The 20,100-nt window shown below is 43.4% G+C and overlaps 1 protein-coding gene across 2 annotated transcripts in view; it reads left to right on the top strand.

Annotated features, from left to right (window-relative positions):
- Nucleotides 1-4,171: 4,171 nt before the first annotated feature.
- ADAMTS2 (ADAM metallopeptidase with thrombospondin type 1 motif 2) overlaps nucleotides 4,172-20,100 on the top strand; it is a 169,931-nt gene continuing 154,002 nt past the window's right edge. The window contains exons 1-2 of one of the 2 annotated variants that reach the window (XM_086852288.1): nucleotides 4,172-4,290; nucleotides 5,218-5,579. In XM_086852288.1, coding sequence (XP_086708414.1) covers nucleotides 4,203-4,290; nucleotides 5,218-5,579 — 450 coding nt within the window. In that variant the 5' untranslated portion in view covers nucleotides 4,172-4,202. The remainder of the gene's footprint in view (nucleotides 4,291-5,217; nucleotides 5,580-20,100) is intronic. The other variant, XM_086852289.1, reaches the window with a different exon arrangement.

A 20,100-nucleotide genomic window follows, 5' to 3' on the forward strand; every position in this document is an offset into this window, starting at 1 on the left:
AGAAATCTCAAGATGAACAGGCAGAGGGGATGCCCTGCTTTTTTACCTTCAGTTTTCTGTTGAAGGCAGGATTTTATTAGTCAAAGATATTAATATCTTTTGTAATATTACCTGATACCTTTTGTAATATTACCTGATACTTCTTGTAATATTACCTGATACCTTTTGTAATATTACCTGATCTACCTTCTTACCCTTCTGAATGTAAGAGACTGGCCTGGGTATTACTGCTTTAATTTGGTTCATTTTCACTTCACTTATCTTAGAATATTTCTTTGGCACTTTCTTAAAAAATAAATGGAAGTGAAATTATTAGCAAGAGCTGAATAATTTGATAATTTATTAATAGTTCCATTGGTCTATTTTTTGTGCAAGGGATTATTTTGTTACTCTGCTAAAGTAAAGGGGGGGAGGTAGGACTGTTCCAATTTTAATTACTGCTCTTTAGCTTGCGCTGCTTCAAAATCAGCATTAAATATATGTTTTTTTTCTTGGTAGTACATCATAGTGCCACATAATGGCAAAAGGGTTCAAACAATATGAAGTCTGGAAATGTCAAGTGTGAAGGAAATGAACTGGCATACTGTTTTAATTTTTCTTCCTTTTTCTTAAGCTTTATAATGTTGCATAGTCACAAAGCATGCACAGCAGTCAAGGGTGAGAGCAAAGACAATCATCTGCATGAGAAATACAGACAAAACACAGTCCTTGTGCAGACAGGTACCATCTTCCCCATCAAGAGGTCAGGAATGAGAATTCCCCTTTTGGGGAACCTCTCACCTGAGAGCTTGGACTGCTTTGAGCCATAAACAGGCTCTTCTTAGGCGTTGGTGTGCCCTTTGCAGAAGGCACAGTGCAGGATTCCAGCATCTCCCCTCACAGCCCCACTAATAAAAGGAAAGAGTGATTTTCCCTTGAAAACAGCAGGAGATCTTAGAAATTCCAGATACAGTAAATTTCCCACTGCAATGTGCAGTTGGAAGGTGTTTAAAACACCTTCAGAGCAGTATTGGTGATTAAGCTTAGGATCTATTAATTTTCCTAAGCAATATTAAATGTTGTGAGAACATCTCCAAGGGAAGGTCTGGCTGCAGTTTATGCAGATGTCCTCTTGCTGGAACAGGAACAGATAGCACAAACTTGGTGTGGATTAGAAAATCTGTAAATTCAGTAAATACTCCACAGTCTGTGCTGAGCCCCATATCAATTCAGTTACAGGGCTGTTCATACCTCTTCTGGCTGGTTTAAAACTAATTCAGGTATTTCAGCTGCTAGAACACCTTTCCTTCAGTCTGGGCACTCATTCAGGACACACAGAACATAATTTTCTCCTTTCTGTATGCCTGTATCCAGGGAAGGCAAACATCTGTGTGACTGTAGTCATGGTTGGCACAGCCACACTCTCAGATCGAACTATCCAAGCACAGTTGCAGTATCTAGTCCTTCTCCCTTCATTCCAGTGAAATAAATATGGTGTGACTTCATTCACGCCAATTTATTTAGAAGGTTCTGGACTATAATTAATGCAGCAGTCCATACATTTCACACTGATTCTTTTCTAGTTGATTCTAAAACGCATAGAAGCATCGTTCTGGAGATATCCATGGCAATGCCCCACTGAAAAAACCCAGGCCACAACCTCATCTGTCTGTGATAAGAATCCCAGTTTAGGAAATGGAGAGCTAGTTTTGAGGAGGATATTTCCCTGAATTTCTTTGCTACAGTGGTGTAATGGCAGGGATGCAAGGAGTCCTGAATTTCACTCCTCTGGACTCTGTGGTGGTTGGCATGCTTTGGACCGCCTCCTCAGGGCCAAACATGCATCCATTTTTTCCCGTGGAAGGATAATGAGCCCTTTGCTGTGCCATGTGGCACATCCTCAGTTGGTCTAAATCTCACTGAGAATCTATTGCAGAAAATCTTGGCTCTGCTGAAATCAATGGCAAAACTCTCACTGACTTCAGTGGAGATCAGGATTTATTCCAGCGAGTGCAGTGGAAGCACAATTTTTACCAACTGCGGATCTGGCTCCATTGTTTGACACTGGTCCCCAGTTTAGTTTTGTTTAAAATTTTAAAGGAGGTTGTAAAACAATCCCCACAAGCCCTGGAGCCAATGGAGATTTTGTCTCCATGTGATAAGGTAACAACTTGTGCACATAGAACTTGGTTTCTGTATAGAAATAAACTGCATGAAGGAAGTTACTGGTTCTTTTTGTTTATATCATTACTCTGCAGTACAGCTGTTATCCATATTAAAGCATATTTTCTAACTTCCAGTATTTTTAAGGGTAAAAATCCATCTTAATTAGTAGAACTAATGGCTGGGTTGTTTTGTATTTGTATAATCTACTCTGTCTCTTTCTTTTTTTTGTATGAATATACAAATAAGTACTTTGATTTCAAAGGTAGAGGGCCAACCCTTCTCCCTTTCAAGTTTATGTGCAGAAGTTATTTCAATTTGAGCAGGATGGGATGGATGAAACATAAAAAAGCCACATCATCAGCTTAAAATACAAGTCCAATAAAAATGAAGTTGGAACTTTACCAGCTGTGTACTGATGAAAGCATATGAGATTTTAAGTAAGAGAAGCTGCTCAATATGGATCCAAACCCAAACCAAAACAAAAAACAAAAAAAAAAAAAATAAAAGAGCCAACGTAAAACCAAACCAAAAGGAAGAACTGGGAGAAGCCTGGCGCAGACAGGAGTTCCAAACAGGGGTTATTTGAAAAGATGAGAAAAGGAATGTTTGGATGCAAGGTACAAGTTGATCTGCCTCATCATTCAGAATAATCTTTCCCTTTTTATCCTTAACCTAAAAAATGGAAAAGCCAAACCAGAACATCAAACCAAGCAAGCAGAAATCATTTACTGCCATAACTGATGAGGGCTGGGGTCCATAAAACCTCATCATGGGCAGAGAGCAGGACTGGCTTGGTGTTATTTTTCTTCTATACTCTTTATTTGTATCCATATTAGAGTGGTGGAAGGTAATAGCTGGACCCTTAGTCATAAAGGAGCAAGAATAGTCAAGGATACCCAGGAAAATTCCTTGGCAGAAGACCAGCTTCCTGCAGGAAGCCATTGCCTGCAGCTTTCCAGAGAGGTCTAACACATGCAGACACAGTGAGAATCAGCCTGAGGTAGGTAGGGCTGTGGGCTGGCAGGGCCAGCAGGAGCACAAGAAGGGCTAATAGGATTGTGCAAGGTTAAAGAGTAAAGTGGTGAAAACAGCAGATGATCCCAGTAATGAAGAAGCTGAGTAAATATACACATTATTTGAAGGGAATAAGCAGTACAGCATTTATCCTGGCCATATGGAAACAAATATAACTTGTTTTTTACCATAAAGGCCACTCTTGATTATTAAATTATTTAAAAACCCTTCTTCTATATTGTATTTATAGTATTCCTAAAGACTTTCAGGGTCTATCTCTCCAATTGCAGATATTTAATAGAACATTGCAGGAATCAAATTTCAGTCTTATTAGCAAATAGTCCAAACAATTTTTCCTGTGAAATGGCTGCTTAGAGTAATTTATTGGATCAGATAAAGATCTCTGACCGTGATTTGCCTCTGCTGGTGGCACTTTTTCCATTTGGGTCCCTGCTGTCAACTGGAAAGCAAGACTGCAACACAACTGATGCCGAGGTGCCTTAAGTTTGCCAGCCTCGTCTGTCTCCGGTCGTTTCCATGCGGATGCGCAGCCGGGACGGCGCAGCCCGCGGGTCTCGGTAGCGGGACGCTGCCCCAGCGCCCGGGGGCTCCCGAGCCCGACGCGGGGCGTTTCTTTTCGCCTCCACACGCGTCCTGCCAACTCCGCTCCCCTCCGGCCGGCCCGTCCCGGAGCGCGGCGGGGGCGGCGCGGGGGCTGCCCGGCGGGGCGGGCGGTCCCGTCCCCGCTGCCCGCGGCCCGGCTGCGCCGTGTGGCAGCGCCTCTGTCAATCAGCCTGACTTCACTCCGCACGCCCTGTGCTTCCAGTACTATACCCCCGCCGCCTCCTGGTGTCTCTGCTTCGCTGCGAGCCGGGAGCGCGGCCGCCACTGCCGCTGCGGCTGCGGCTGGGCGAATGCGCGGGCGGCGGGGCGCGGGGCAGCGCTGAGCGGAGCGGAGCAGCGCGGAGCGGGGCTCCCGCCTGGCCCGCCCCGGCCGCGGGCAGCCCGCCCGCCGGCCCCCGCCTCGGGCCGGGGCCGCCGCGATGGAGCCTCCCGCGGGCATCGCCTGCGTCCTGCTCTGCTGCGCGCTCGCCCTGCCCGCCGGCGCCCTGCGGCGCCCCGGGGACAGAGGTAGGTCTCCGCCGGGACGCCTTCGGGGCTGCTCGCCCTGCCCCGCCGCCGCCGGCCGGTGCCCGCAGCGCGCCCGTCCCAAGTAGCGGCTCGTCGCCCCGCGGCTTTCGGCTCCCCTTGAACTTCTTCTGCGGCTACTTTTGCCGGGTTTCCAGTTGTTTCCTGCACGCGGCAGGCGGGGACGGGGACCGGGCAGCCGCGCCGCCGGCGGGGAAGGGACGCGGGAGCGCCCGGCAGTGACAGCGCTGCGCCGCTGCCCGCAGCCCCGCGGAGCGGGCGAGCCCGGCGGCCACGGAGCGGTGCCTGGGGTTCCCCGTGCGGGATGAAACACATAGCAGCTCGTCTGCCTCCTCCTCCTGCCCGGGCCATCGCCTCCGTCCGAAACTCCCGGGCTCCCCGCTGAGACCGCTCCCGATCGCTGCCCGCGGCGTCCCCGCCACCGCTCCGCTCAAACCCGCCGCTCCGGGGGTAGTTTGAGGGACGTGCCTTTGCCTTGCAGGCTTACCACCTGCAAACCCAGCCCCTACCCCTGCCCCTGCGAGCAGTCTCCAAGTGAATCAACTCCCTCTGTCCAACGCTGGCCACCCGGGAAACCCCCGAAGTCCCCGAGGGGCTCCGCTCAGTGACCGGGGGTGCAGGGCTGCCGGGTCCCGGCTGGGTGGGCAGAGGAGCGGGACTTCGCTGTGTGCGGGGTCCTGCAGGGTGGGGAGGCTCACGCTGCCGTCTGGTATTTCGGGGAAGAAAAGGCAAGTTTGAGTGAACTCTGCACACTTCATGCAGGTGAACCAAGTGCCTGCAAAGAGTGCAGTGTCCATCTGCCTTATGTAAGTGTCTGCTGTGCTAATGAATAATGGAATAAAAATCCCGTGGCATCAGGATATGTTTAGTTCTAGTATCTCTGTCCTCTCTTGCTTTCTCCCTGTAAAGATTCAATCCTGAGGAATATAGAGGAGTACAGCCTTGTCATCCCCACAAGCACCGATTCGGAGGGCAGGTTCCTATCCCACTTGGTGTCTGGACCGCCAAAAGCACGCTTCAAGAGGGCTGTGGAGGACTTGCAACATGAAGCAGCAAATGAGCAGATATTTTACAATGTCACTGTTTTTGGAAGAGAGTTTCACTTCAGGTTGCGGCCAAACTCCAGGCTCGTGGCCCCTGGAGCAACAGTTGAGTGGCAGGAGGACTCTGAGGAGACTCATATTGAACCTCTCTATGGGAATTGTCTCTATGTTGGGGATATCACTGATCTGCCAAATGCTTCAGTCGCTATCAGCAATTGCGATGGACTGGTAAGTTACTTTTGTTATTATATCAAAGATAATTACATTAATTTCCTACAGTCTTTAAATATAAAATGTGTGGACTGTCAGAAACTCACACCTCATATGGTAACTGTGAATGCAAATTAACTAATGTTCCCTTGTGTGGGAATAGCTGCGCTGCACCAGGAGCTGCTTTACAGACAGTGGCACTAGAAGTTTGAGCACATGCTCTGAGGTAGCTACTCTGGAACAGAACAGCTGAAACCAGCGTTTATGTTCATTTCTGGTAAAGTTACTTGAGGGGTCTGATGTGCTAAACCAGAAGGTTAAGTGGCAAGTTCTCAGCATCCTCTTCCACTTCTCACTTCCAGCCCGTAAGGGTAAATGTTAGAAAGAGTTAATCCCAAATAATGGGCTGGACTACCATGGAAACAAATTTGATAGGTAAAATATGGTTTTGTCCTGGAAAATTTTAATTTATTCAGAGTCTGTTTTCTTGGATATTTCACTCAGTGAATTTCATTGCCTAATCAAGTGATTGATGAAAAGTTGCAGGAGAGTTTGAGTTTTATGAGCAAAACAGCCCCCTGTGATACATTTGTCAAAGCTGTGTGTTTTAAAACTGGCTGCAGCTTTCTGTTCTGGAGTGCATGTTCAGCACTCAGATTATCACTGTTTGTCCCTGACATTCTAAACTGTCACACTGTCATTTGAGCAGTAATTAATGCACAGCAATTTGTTTAGTGAGGAAAGGGCTATATATATTTTTTTATAATGACCAGTTAATCCAGCCTAAATTTCCTCACTATAGAGCATCTAGAGTTTATAATTTTGAGATTACTTAATTGCAATGCTTTCTGCCTCTGCATAAAGAGCCAGTAGGAGTCAGTTGTATTTCTATTTATTTAGTCATAGGAAGTTGTTCATTTGCTGTGCCAAGAAGATGACATGTATGGAGATAGTATGTTGGCTATCTGAGAATGGAAGGGAATCAAATACTTTTCCCCTTAGTCTTTCCTTTCCTGTGGTTTCTTCTAGCCATGTGCATTCCTGTTTTGAGAAGCAGGTTTTAATGTTGCAGTTGTTTGATGTGGACAGCTGGCTGAGGGTAAGAGAAGCACCACGACTGAGCAAGAAGAGCTGTTCAGAGAGCAGAGTGTGAGCCTGCAGTTCTGCCTCGGGGGGGAAGCAAAAGTTCTGTGCTCTCCCTGTATCTAGCACAGATCATTTTGTGTAAGGCAAATTTACTTGCTCAAGATTTACTTGCTCTTTACTTTTAGAACTGGGGCAGAGCCAAAGCTCTTCTTCCTTATTCATCTGTGCTGAGAGATGAAGGAAGCTCCTATTGATGGCTACTCTTGCCTTGTGCTCTTCTCCTCAGCACAGATGTTGACTGTAAGGGCAGGGGGGGAGCTGGTTCCTGCTTCCTTCCAGTGTTTGCCTGAATGTGGGCTCCTTATATTTAGAAAAAAGAGTTATGATAAAATAGAACAGGAGTTAAAGCCAAACTTTGGATGAGACTCTAAAGCTTCAAGGCCTCATGTTGCATGTAAAAATGACGAAGAATGAGTGAAGTGAAAACAGAAATGAAAAGGCTTTATAAATTACTGCCCTTTTCACATTTGTAACTTCTCAAAGGCAAAGGTGTGAAGCCAGGCCTCAGTGCAATAATAAACACACTTATAAATTACTGGAATCCAGAAAGTTACCAAAGGAATTGTAGTTTTCAACCTGTATGCCCAACCCATGTGCCTGCCTTTTCCAGGGATTTTATTTTCATTCGAAGAAGCTGGAGAGTTGGTCTGGGCTGGGAAGTGTCACATTCTAATCTGGATGATTTTCACATGGAATTACAACTTCTGTGGTTCTGCTAGTACATTTGGAAATGGATTGCTGCTTCCTTCAGGGTGCATCCGCATGGTAGATGTTGCAGGGCAGAGATGTATTTTTTTTTTGCCCAGGTCACCAAAACCTTCCTGCAGGAAGCATTGCCTCAATACCTTTAGGCTGTAAAGATTTCCCTGAGATTGTGTAGTAAATCTGTTTTGGAACAACAAATTGAACTCCAGTCCCTTGGGTACCATGTTCCATCTCTATCCTTTCCCTCCATCTCAGATTCTTTCTTTCTTGTGGGGTGAGTGTATAAAACAGATCATCAATAGAATTACGCAAACTTGAAGGAATTACACCAATGTTTCTCCAAAAGCCACTGCTCTGTGGACAGAAATAATAAGCAAGTAACCACAGAAGTTAATACTGCTTGTAATTGTCTCTCTCTTTACCTTTTATTTCTTGTTTTTTGCAAGGAGTATTGAAGAGTCCTTGGAGCAATGTGTTGCCAGCAAGACATACCTAGAGACCACTGGGCTGTATGCTTTTCTTGGGTTTATTGACATTTGGCTGTGAATAAAGACATGGACAAGGCTATTCTCATCTGTTTTTCTATGTCCATTTTTTACTTCACACCTGGTTTTCTTCAGTAGGCCCAAGTACTTCTACCCCCTTTTTTAGATTATTCTGGGGATGGGGTTGGTGTACTTCTCTTACAACTGAGTTGTCAACTGACAAGTGTTAGAATTTTACATTATAAACTTGATCAATTTAATTAATTTAATTTATTTATTAATTATTATTTAATCATTATTGATTAATTTAATTTTAATTTAATTAAGTATTTATTTTTGAAGTGCTTGCTTTTGAAGGTGGTTTGACATCTGTCCGTGCTTCTCATGGTCTTCTGTCTTTTGTATCAGCCATCAGGGCTGAAACAGTACTGGACATGGAAGTGTCCTGCTTTGATTTTTACACTGCAAACTTTTGTTGACTGAATCTGGTTTAATTCAGCAAATGCATTTGCCACCTTACCAACTTCTGATGTTATTTTCTTTGGACATCCCTTTTGGTTTGAACTGCACTGCCAACTATGTCTTATTTTCCAGTTACTGTCTTGGAAGGGTCTGGCTGGTGGAGTTGGTACTGCCAAATGAGAAGTTGTTTGAAGGAATTTACATGAAAACAGTAGATGTGTGAAGGGACTTTTGAACTTTACTATAAATGATGAAGGTCTGCTGCCCTGACTGAGGGGATAGCATTCGTTTGGGTATTCATGGTTTTCTGTATTAGAAGTCAACGAAAAATTTATTGAGCTAAAAATCAGATCTGAGGCAGATGAAGAGAACTTCTGAAGTATGCAATCTAGGTGTGCTGTCAGAGCTGGAGTGGGTCATTAAAAATTGGGGGAGAATAATCAAAGTTAAAGCTGATCAATAGATTTTTAACAGCTTTCTGAATTATGAATGTGATTTTTACCATATTAAAAAAAAAAAAAAAAGTACTGTGAAAGTTTTCCCACTTAAGATAAAAACACTCTGGACAACTTGTTATCATCTTGGTTGGCTTGATAGCATTCAAACTAATTCTCTACTGAGTGGGCAGTACAAGCATGGTCAGCTCTCCATGGCCTGCAGGCTGTGGTGGAAGGTGTTGTGCTTTGAGTATGTTCTTGGTCCTTGGCCAGATCCTTATTTGTGGATGCAGTTGGAGGATGAGGGAGCTGGCTGTCCTCTCCAAGGGTTGTGAAGGAGAAGTGGTTGGAGTCTGTAAAAAATGCTATAAAACAAAAGTTAGGACTATGTTAATCCTTCCAGATTATTGCCTAACCATGGGAACTGTCTTTCTTCACCTCAGCAGATGAACCTGCCATTGTAGAACTCTTTACACATCTAGATGCTTGATAAATATTTCTGCAATGGTTGAGACAGATGTGCCAAAAATATCTTCTTCAGGTTGGCAGGATGGCACTATTTGGTTGTGGCATTTCAGAGGCATAAAATCTCCCAGTCTCCTCATGACATTTGTAGTTTGTGAGCTAGAAGAAGTGTTTTACTTAGACAGGAAAAACACAATATCAACACCACATCTGAAGTGGATCATGAACACATGATTAACTTAGGCTGCAGTGCAGAGTCAGAGGTACTGACAGCACTGGGAAGACTGAGGATCACAACTCCATGGTGAACAATCAATGCCATCTGATTGCACCCACTGAAGCAAAGGAAGGAACATCTGTTTCAGGAACACATCATGATGTTTGGCTCCATTAGTATAATCCTTTTCCTTTTTTTAAAGCTAAAAGATCAGCTGTCCAAAAATTTCACAGTATTGTCATTAAAATGGAAAGTTGTTAGAAGAAAATATATAGAAATGGAGCTTCTCAAACCATGTCTGGTTATTTGTTTTCTAAATGACCTGTGAGCATTATGTGGCTGGGAGTACCAAGACAGACACAAGTGCAGTGGACCTGTTTCTTCTTGTGCTGAACCAGGCAGAGTTTGCTCTACAACATTTCAGTCTTCCCTGTGCTCGGTGCTAACCCTCCCAAACAGTTTGCGAGCAGCCTGCTGGCTGGCTGGCTGCTTGCCCAGACTCTGTTTCTTCTAGAAATGCTTGGGACACCAGCAGTGCTTGTTTGACTCATGCCCAGTGCTACAGTATCTGTAACCCTGGGCTCACCTGGGTGGGTTTGTGGTGATCCATTTCCCTTTCCTAATCAGTCATGGATCCTCAGGAACTGGCTGATGCTTTGGCTGCTGTCAATACAAGTGCACGTCTGTCACTTATCCCAAGACATTGTTAGGTATTATTTATATTTTATGTATTTTCTTTCATGTTTTAAATCAAAGAACAAAACCTTTTCCCTCAGTTTTTATTTTACAGGATTGTTTTCATATAATTTGATTTCTAAAGTGTAAATGTAGAATCTTATGTTCAGATACAGTTAATGGTATTTCCTAAGAGCAATTCCAGCTACCTATGTGAAATGTCCACCTTCCTCCCCTTCCTCCTGCCTCCTTCCCTGCATTCCTAGAGGCGTTTAGACACCTGGTGAAGTCATTGTTTAGTACAATATAATCTTCTTCACTCTGAGCATGAGCTTGATCTCTTTGAAGTCAGTGAATTTTAAGGTTATATTGTTATATACTGTCCTGACAGAGGTGCTTTCTTGGAACTGCCCACAGAGTTAAAGGTGAATCTAACTCACCTTAGGTGGAACATATAATTTACCTGGATAAGAGGGTGAAGGAGTTGCTCACAATGAATATACCAGGAGAAGGCAGGCATGCTTATGTAACTGTGTTATTTTTCCTTTTAGACATCCATCTTCTGCTTTCATATGGATTTACAATTTAGTCGTGTTTCTTTTTGATCTGGTTTTTGGATTACACTGGTTAGTGATGTAGCAAAAAAGCAGAGCTCAAGGTAGCACAGTATTATCTTCAAACTCTGGTCAGGTCTAGTGCCTGACAGTTAAAACAGATGCCTGCTACAGATAAGTCCAGTAATTTCTTTTCTGTATGCTAAATTCTTAGCATTTACATTATGATGGGGTTACATTCATTTTAAAGAGATCAAAATTTGGCATATATAGTATTTTCATTTGGGAGTCTTTTTGCATTAAATTAAACCAAAATCAAACCAAAGTAACAAATGGCGGGCTTTTAAAATTTATTTATTTATTTATTTTTTGTTCCTTTCACCGTTTTTTAATGTAATGGCAAAATTCACTGTGGACTTTTTTGATAAGAAGAGCTGTAATACAGTGGCAGAAGAAGTGCAAATAATTTTTGTGGCACAATAAAAGTGTAAAATGTAAAAGCCATTCTCATTAAGGAAACAGCAGCCCTTCCTCTGCAGATGATCAGTGGGATCACCATTAACCCTCTTTCAAGGAAATTTTGAGTTCAGCTGGGGTTTCCACATGGAAGCCAAGCATGTGTGTGAGTTCTAGCACAATTAGAGCCTGACTGCACATCCCCACCTGCACACATCATTTAAAAGACCTGTGTTGCCCGACAAAGCAATGGAGCTGCTTTGATGCCTAACACTCCAGCATGATCATGTTTTCATAGGATAGAGACTTTGCTTTGTAACCCATTTGCTGTAATCCATTTGCTGGGTTTCTGCTGTTAATTTCCTTGGCCAACATGAGCCTAGCTGGGTAGTCCCTTCTGCTGTGTAAATTGCACAGGCTTTCCCTTTTAAAAGTAGTGGTGTGAAAGACAAAGAGTGTAAACACTGTGATTCAGCCTCTGACTGGACTAAATTATCCTCTGCTGTCCTTAAAAGAGACTCTGTCATCAGTAAATACTTTTTTTTTTTCTTTGCATCTTCTGTGCATGGATCATCTCCCCTACATTTTATCTGAGAGCAGAGCAAGTAATTTCCTACACCATACAGGTGGTCACCATCTGGACAGAGTATCCTCAGGCACTCAAAACTGGTATCTTTGTGGTATGTTGGAGGCCTTTGGATAAAATATAAGTATTTCTTTATGTCCTATTTGACCTTGTGCTGCATTGTCCTCATTGTAGTATTGTCTAAGCTGTACTAGACCCTTTGACCACAGAAAAACTAATTTTCCAACCAGAATATTAAACTCTATACATCCAAGGAAAGGTGCCTGGTGTCTCCTACTTCCCATCTTGAAAGACCCAAATATAGGAACTAATTTTGATAAGGTCATAATTAATTTCTGGGGTAAGCAGAACATCTATTTTGAGAAGTCTGTCCCTCCTTAGCTTCCAAAGGTGCATCCCTCAAAAAGTGCCATTAGCTCACTTACCTGCCAGCTCTCTGCTTCCCCCTGAGGGTGTTCCCTGAGAATTCAAGACTCTTGCAAATGGCAAGGCATTATCACATTTCAGGTCAGTTACATGTTTACTTTTTGCTACAGAAGGTTAAATTTTTTTTTTTTTGATCAGCCAGAATTCCAGCTGTGGCATGGAGCAGGACCTTTTCTCCAGAGATCACACCAGTGTTCTACTCGACCTACTTCTGAGTACTTTTTATTTATGGTGACTGTTGCTTTGTAAGCAGGTCATGCCATTACTTAATGGCACACTAGGACATTTCTCATACTGGGTTTGATTAAAACAGAACCAGGGAGCAGGTCTTGAGTGTCTTGCAGGGGGTTGCACAACCTTGCTCTGATGTGCACACCCTCCTTTTTGGATCACCTTGTCCCTTTATTGCTTTCTTTTTTCCAAAGTTTCAGTAAGTTCTCTAACACATCACATCTGGTTCCTTTAGCCCCTTTATCTGAGTGTGTTTTAAATTCATCTTTGTTTGCAGAGTCTTGACACAGCGGGTTCCCAGTTTTAATAGTCTGCAAATGAAAGGCCCACATTTCACACGCTATTTTCAGCACTGTTCTATTAAACTGTAACATTGAAAAGAAGAGTGTCCTCTTCAAGTGCAGAAGAGCACGTTGCTTCCTCATATCTAAATCACAGCTTCTGTTATAGATCTCCTCAGTTATTCCCAGGTCTCAAAACGTCTGGTACTTTCTTCAGATCTGGAGTTCTTGGAGTTGTAAGTGTGAATCTCAGCATTAATGTTTCTGCTTTTTCTTCTAAGTACCTGTTTTTTGTTTAAAGAAAGAATTTTAAACTAAGTGTTTCCCTCAAGGAAAAGACAGAATGCCAGTTCTCTTTCTTGAAGGCTCAAAAATCACCAGGCCAGTAAAAATCATCCCAAGTATGTTGTTTTGAAGGTATCATTTTACAGCACAGATGAGTTTCTCTTTACACCTTGTGCATTTTGTCCTGTGTGTGCTTCTGTGCTTCTGCACCTTTGTGCCCTGCTGTGGGTTCTGTGGGCTGGCTGCCCCCCAAGTGGGGAGGTTCATTTACTGATCATGGTAAATTCAGTATCATTTTATCCTCTCTAACACCACAGAAAGAGCCTGCCCTCACCACTAGTTTATATACTTGCTTATTCCCTGCCCCTTCATGCCCCTTGTAGGAACTGCATCTACTGATCTGTTTGTTTTCCAGATCTTTGTCTTGCTGAAGTGGAAGTCCCATTTGTGCAACTTGCCATTATTTTTTGGTCTTGGCATCCCAAGTGTGTTCAAGTTTTTCAGTGGTAACTGTCAAGTTTTTATATATTTTTTATTCTTTTTAAATTGGTTTATGTAAAATTTATGTAAAATTTAGTACTTTGCCCCTTTATTGCTGCATTTGTGACCCTTATCTTCAAAATAAAGACACTATTAATTCTTCACTTATGCAGCACTGTGGAAAATTCAGAGGTTGGAATTTCCCAGCATCCCTGGTACTTTCTGACTCTTCCACCTGAAAAGTACAATAATGCTACCACTTTTCTTTTGATAGGGTGAGCTATAAATACAGCTACTTTAACTTTCCTACTGTCATTGCCTTTAACTTGTCTTGTAGTCGCCACCTCTGTGTATGAATTTCATTATATGGCCAGACTGCTTTTTCCCAGCATTTAACCTCTAGCCTGGTGGACCTCAGGGGACAAATTACAATCTATTTTCCACTGAAATTAAGTGTGAAGCCTACTAATCCTGTAATGAGAAAGTCAGTGGACATCACTGGTATCTGTGGATAAGAAGAGCTTTTACCTGTAACTAGATACAGCTAATTTATGCATTTATTTCTCTTCCCTAAATGTGTGGACTATAGGTTGCTGTTACTGCCCTGTAATGAAGGTGAACGATTTTTACAGTTTTTGAGGCAAGAAAACTGAAAGGAAATACCTGGCATATGGTGAACATTTAAGCTGTTTTTTGAAAAACATGAAATCAAAGTATCTACCAGAGATTTAGTGTAGCAGAGAGCCACACCTTGATGTAGGCGCTGAGTCTTTAAGCCTTTATTAGTGTGTTTTCTGATTTACTGTCACTGTAAGTGGATGTGTGGAGAAGAACCTGCATGGCTAATGAGCAGGCTGGCCAGCAGCTCTTTTCTTTTACTGCATCACTTACAAACCTGACCAGGAACAGTCCATGAAATGGCAGGGGGCATTGAATTTTGTGAATGATACAGCAAATTTCTACAGCAGCCCTGAGTGCAGCTCTCTCAGCCTGCAGCTGTGCCTGCTTCCCAAGGTTGTGGGCAGTCCTTCTTGTACCCCTGCCTTCTCCCTCTGTCCTGGGCTGCAGCAGCAGCTTCCAGCATGTCCAGGGAAGCTCTGGACAGGCACCAGCCCCCTCAGGCAAACCCATCCAAAGGCACCTTCACACCACTCACCCAGCCACCTGCAGACTCAGGGCTACTCTTGCACAATTTGGCCCGTGGGAGGGATTTCTCCTTCAAGTTTTGTTTCTGAACATGTGTTTTTTTGGCATGATTTAATGAGAATTGTAGAGTACAGAACAGAGAAAGTCAAAATAATACATTGAGTCCAACAGGAAAGAAAGGCTTGCTTTCTTGGGAGTAAAACTATTTCAAGAGCTAAGCATAGTAATGCACCATTTACATTTTAATTAAAATACAGTAAAACGATAGAATTTAGAAAGGAAGAGGAAAGCACAGGTTTTACTCCAAACACTTGCTGAATTTTTAGATTAGATGTTAGGAAAAACTTCTTCACCAGAAGGGCTGTCAAACATCAGCTGCTCAGGGAAGTACAGATGTGGCACCTGGGGCCATGGTTTAGTGTGGGCTTGACAGTCCTGTGTTAGTGGTTGGACTTAAAGATCTTCCAAGTCTCTTCCAACTAAATGGTTCTGTGGTTCTGTGATTCTCATTTCTCTGCTCTTTCCCCCATATGCAAAAGGCAGAACTAACATCCAGTACCTGCCCTAAGCAGCTGCACCTTGCATTTCTCCCATGGTGAAGTGTGTGACTGCCAAGGCTGGTACAAGGGCTGGTGCCCATGGCCATCTCCTGCAGGGCATTCCCAGGACAGAACCCATGCTTTGGAAAAAGAGCCTATGGAAAACACAGAGATTAACCAAGGGTAGGTGGCAGCACAGGCTGTGGTTACTGTTTTAATCGTGGGTTTATTTGTTTTAAATCATGGCTTTTGGGTAAATTGTGTTAATCCAACTCATATGCAGAATATACTTCTTAATTTTTCAGAGTGCTAAAATTGCAAGGCTTTTCTCTTTCTCCAAGCAGAGGAGCTCTGGAAGATATGAGAGATGTTGTTTAGAAAGCATTCTGCAAACCAGAATGTATTTAAGAAAAAGTTTTCGAGAAATAAATCACTACCTGATGATGAAGACAGCTGAGCTGGGCCAAGAGTTTTTCACATGCCAGCACTCTCACGTGACAGGAGTTATATTGGAAGGTGACAGGCTTTGAAGCTTGCAAGGCTGAAAATGCCTAAAAATTTTTATATAACTAAAGTAATAGTTGGATAAAATTGTGTCTTTCAGATTTCAAAATTCTCTATGTAGAGCACCATGAATGTACATAAGGTCACAAGATTTTATCTATTGTGAACAACAAAAAAATCCCACCCCAAAACCCAGAAGCAGAAATTTTATGCCACTTCTGTTCAATACCACTAAGGACCTCAGGGATAAAGAAGTTTTAGAGATGAGTTTGGATTGATTTCAGATTTATAACCAAGCTTGAAATCGGAGTTTTCTAATAGTTTTAGGTTTCATTGTAAAAATGGCAGATCCACCATTCATCAGTAAACCAAAATATTTAATTCCCAAATAAGTGCTTAGAGGTGTCTGTCAAAATTAAATTTGTTTGCAAAGTTGCAGCACATTAAGGCTGACATAAGCAGCAAGTGTAAAAATGGGATTAATCAAAGGATGATTTAGTACTCTGAAAGACGAATATGAAACTCAGTCTGGATAAGTAATAGACAAGCAAAGAAAGACAAGACCATTTACAAGATGTTTTGAATTAATTTAAACTCCTCAGTAGGAGAGTGTAATGAATTTCTCTGAAAATAAAGTGCTTAGTTCACTGCAGTCAAATTAAGCCCAACAATAATCATACACATCTTACAAAGTAGAATAAAAATGCTGAACCTATGAAAATACAGTGTGGTCTTGCATTTATCTAAACAGAAGATCACACAGGAAAAAAAAACAACCCAGATCTCTGTCAATGTTTGTGTCATGATCCAGCATCATTTTACATAAGGGCTGGGGAGATCCCATGGCAAGTAGCTGATTTTTGGGTCTGTTCCAAAGCTGCTGAGGTGAATGTGTTTAGTTTCACTGTCTCTGTTTGGCTTTGTGTGGACAGGTTGATTAGCAGAGTATTTGGGACAAAAAGCAGGCCATGGAGTATTCCACATCATAACCTTGTCTTTCACCTTGTTCTCCATCTCCTGATGCACTGGTGGTGGGGAGGGAGGTGAGTAGGAGAAGCTCAAGTGCAGCTTTTCCCATGGCTGTTTATATCCCGTGTGCTGGATGGAACAGGACAGAACTGTGTGCCTCTAAACCTGAAATAGATCTGCTAAACCTTCTTCCCCTTCTGCCTCACACCACATCCCCACCACAGAAGAGGTGATGCATTAAGTAAGGGGGAGGGATCAGGAGAAACCCTCCAGTCCATGCCAGGAGGATGAGGCAATTCCAGCTGCCTTGAATTTGCAGGCTCATTCTGACAACATTTCTGTCTCCATCTTCCTATGAAGATGAGGCCAGAAAGGAGAAAGATTTTCCTGCTGAGACTGCTTCTCTTTGCTTCTGCACTGCTGGAGGCGTGGTGGTGAGAAGAGCTTTCTCTGCCTAAGATGTTAGCTTTGACCTCAATAAAACTAGCATCACTTGCAAAATAACCCCACCCAAATGCCAAATACAATCCCCCAACAAAAAAAACCCCAAGTCACAAGAGAGAACATCATGAGAAAAACTCTAATTGCACATCTGTTCAACAGACTTTTGTGATAACTCAGCAACAGCTAATTGAAACTCCTGGATCATAAATATGCTTTCAGCCAAACTGGAGTTTACTTTCCCTGATGCTATCTCCTTTCAACTCCCCACTGCACTCTGAGGTTCTGGTGGTCAAGGTTCCAACAATCTGTCACTAGATGGGAAAATTAGAAGTTGGGTCCATTCAATTACAGTGAGCCAAACCTCTGTTAATCTGCATCATCGTGTCTCCACAGATTTCTGGGAGCTCTGTCACTTTGCATTAGCTGAGGACCTGGCCTTATGTAATTAGATGTTTTCACACTCGTGTGGAGATATGCCCTCCTCCGACAGTCTGGATTACAGGCTCCCATGGTTTGAAAAGGGATACACTCCTTGGGAGGCAGCAGGATGCACAAAATCTGTGAATGTGTATATGTTATAATGAGATTTTACTAAGTAACATATTCAGGGTTTGTTTGTTGGAAATGGCAAAGTGCACTGGAAAGGGAGACTGGGAATCCCAGGGTCTCTGAAGGGTCCTTGAATGGGCAGATGGGTTAAAGACACAGCTCCAGGCACTGCTTCTTGTCACACAAAGCTCACTGAGGGCCTTGTGGCTCCCTCTGGACTGCCATTCTGACGTAATTTTTGTGACATTTTCATGTTATTATGCAAGCCTGTAGAAATCATGACAAGACTAGGAAAACTGTTGAACAAATTCAATGTTAGTAATGTGAAATTCATCCGTGATGGATATACTTAAATCTTTGAAGGATTTAGCTGCTTCTGGCAATTTTGTGTTCCTTTTGGGTGATTTGAAGAGGTGATTTACTTTGATTTGTGGGTTTAAGAAATATTTGTGCTTAGGTAATGCTTTTATAGTGCACTTCCAGAATGAACTCCGTGCAGCCTTTAACCCAAGGATATAATTTTTGGAGTATTGAATCACTGCTTGCAAGTTCTACAATAGATTCTAGCTATCCCACTGTGGGAAAGCATTGGGTTTTTTTTTTCTTTTCATTTTATATTTGTTTATATTAAGACCACTTTTCACTGACGTCAGAGACCTATCAGGTCAAATCTAATCCTCTGTATCTCATGGTGCATTGGTTAGATTAGCCCTAATACTTGTGTTCTCTAGTCTGTGTGGAGGCAGCTTTCACCTTATAATGACATCCTCCTTGGAGCTGGTTCTAGGGGATGGCTGAGCCTGTAGGTTCTCACTGCTCACCTTCACAGAGCCAGGGACTTTGTCAGCATCCCTCCTTTGCCAAAGAATGTGGAATAAATGGCCATCTTTGAAATTGTTACCAAGAACTGGTGAATTTGCTCCACCACAGCGAATGGGTTTGAATTCCAAAGCTGAGCAGATTATTAGAAGTCTACCTCCCTCCCCACTGGCTGCTGCTGGGAATTTCTGCTCTCCTTTTCGTGAGCTGGGAAGATTTCTTTCACTGGGGAAAAATGCACTGTGGTTCCTGTGGAGAAGTGTAGTGCTCAGAGCAGTGAGATGACTGTCTCTGTGTGGGATTTGGGGGAGAGGAAGGGATGTGTCAGAAAGAAGGACAAAAGAAAGAGCTGTTGGAGACATCTGATCAGTGCCAGCAGGGCAAGATGCTGAGCACTGCCACTGGAGTACTGAGGTGGTGAGAATAGCTTGTGAGTGGTCCATGCAGCAGGAAGGAGCAGAAAACACTGTATTTCCTGGCAATTCACAACAGAATCCTTGCTTGGTGAATATTCTCCTTTAATGAGTAGCTCTAGAGGGAAGAATGAAGCAAGAAGTGACGTTCCCATTTATCCTCAGTACAAGTTTGCAGGGCAGGGCTGGAATCTGACTCCATGGGAGAGCACATGGAGGATCCTGCACCTCCCAACCCAGTGCACGTGTCAGTACAAGGTGAGTCAGGGCTGCCCAGAGGCACTGGGCAGATGGGAGCAGGGAGCTGGAGACACGTGTCCACGTCACCATCGTGTCCTGCTGTGCTGCAGGACAGTCCCCTCCAGAGCTGCTGTGATTGATTCCATGGGAAGGGTCACAGCTCCAGCCCAGAAGGGATTGAAGCACCTCTCATCCTTGCCCTGAATTTTCTTCTTTCTCTATTAACATTCTACCAAAGTTGTTTTTAAGGAAATTTGTCCCCCAGCCTACTGTGCTGCCAGGTTGGAGTAGTGTGAAATGAAAAAAACCACATTGAAACCAACAGCAGAAGGTTGGTTTTTTCTGTTTGGGCTTTTGAGAATTTAAAAAAAACCTGCTCTGCTGCTGAGTCAGCACTGGTTGGATGTGATTTCTGAACGTGATTTCTGTGGTCAAACTTTACACAGAACTTTGATGTTTAACGTGCCAGTCAATTTAAGCGTGCTGCTATGCTAGAAATGATGTGGTGGCTTTGTGTGGCTTGCTTGGTATTGCCAAAATGGGTCAAAAGTATCAGGAGAAGGTTTAATCTCCCTGTTTACATAGTGTCATTTTGCTTGCTTTGTGGTTCATTGCTTTCTGCAGCGACTGGAGTATACTCTAAGAGCAGGAAGCCTCCTCTCTCCTCTGTGTGACAAAAATAGCTGATGCTCTCTCCTTCTGGTTTGATTAAAGTGGTTATGGAGGTTCAGCTGGGCTGCACTAAGGCTGTCTGCTCTGCTGAACAGAGCTCTCCTCAGCTGGACCCTGGCTGTCCTGGTGCCACCAGGCCAGGTGTGGCTGAATGACATTGGTGAAGTTTTCTGCAGGGCAGCCCAACAGATGCAGGGCTGGCACAGCTGTGGTGGGGCCAGAGGAAGAGCAAGAGTTTGGGCAGGACCTTTTGAACAGTTCTGTTGCCAGGTCTGTCCTCCCAGGGTGAGCCCTGCTGTCCTTGCACAGCAAAGGAACCCCAGGAAAAGCTTCAGGAAGGAGTCACCTTCTGC

The sequence above is a fragment of the Cyanistes caeruleus genome, chromosome 15, assembly GCF_971803275.1.
Source record: "Cyanistes caeruleus chromosome 15, bCyaCae1.hap1.1, whole genome shotgun sequence".
In the NCBI taxonomy this organism is placed as follows: Eukaryota; Metazoa; Chordata; class Aves; order Passeriformes; family Paridae; genus Cyanistes; species Cyanistes caeruleus.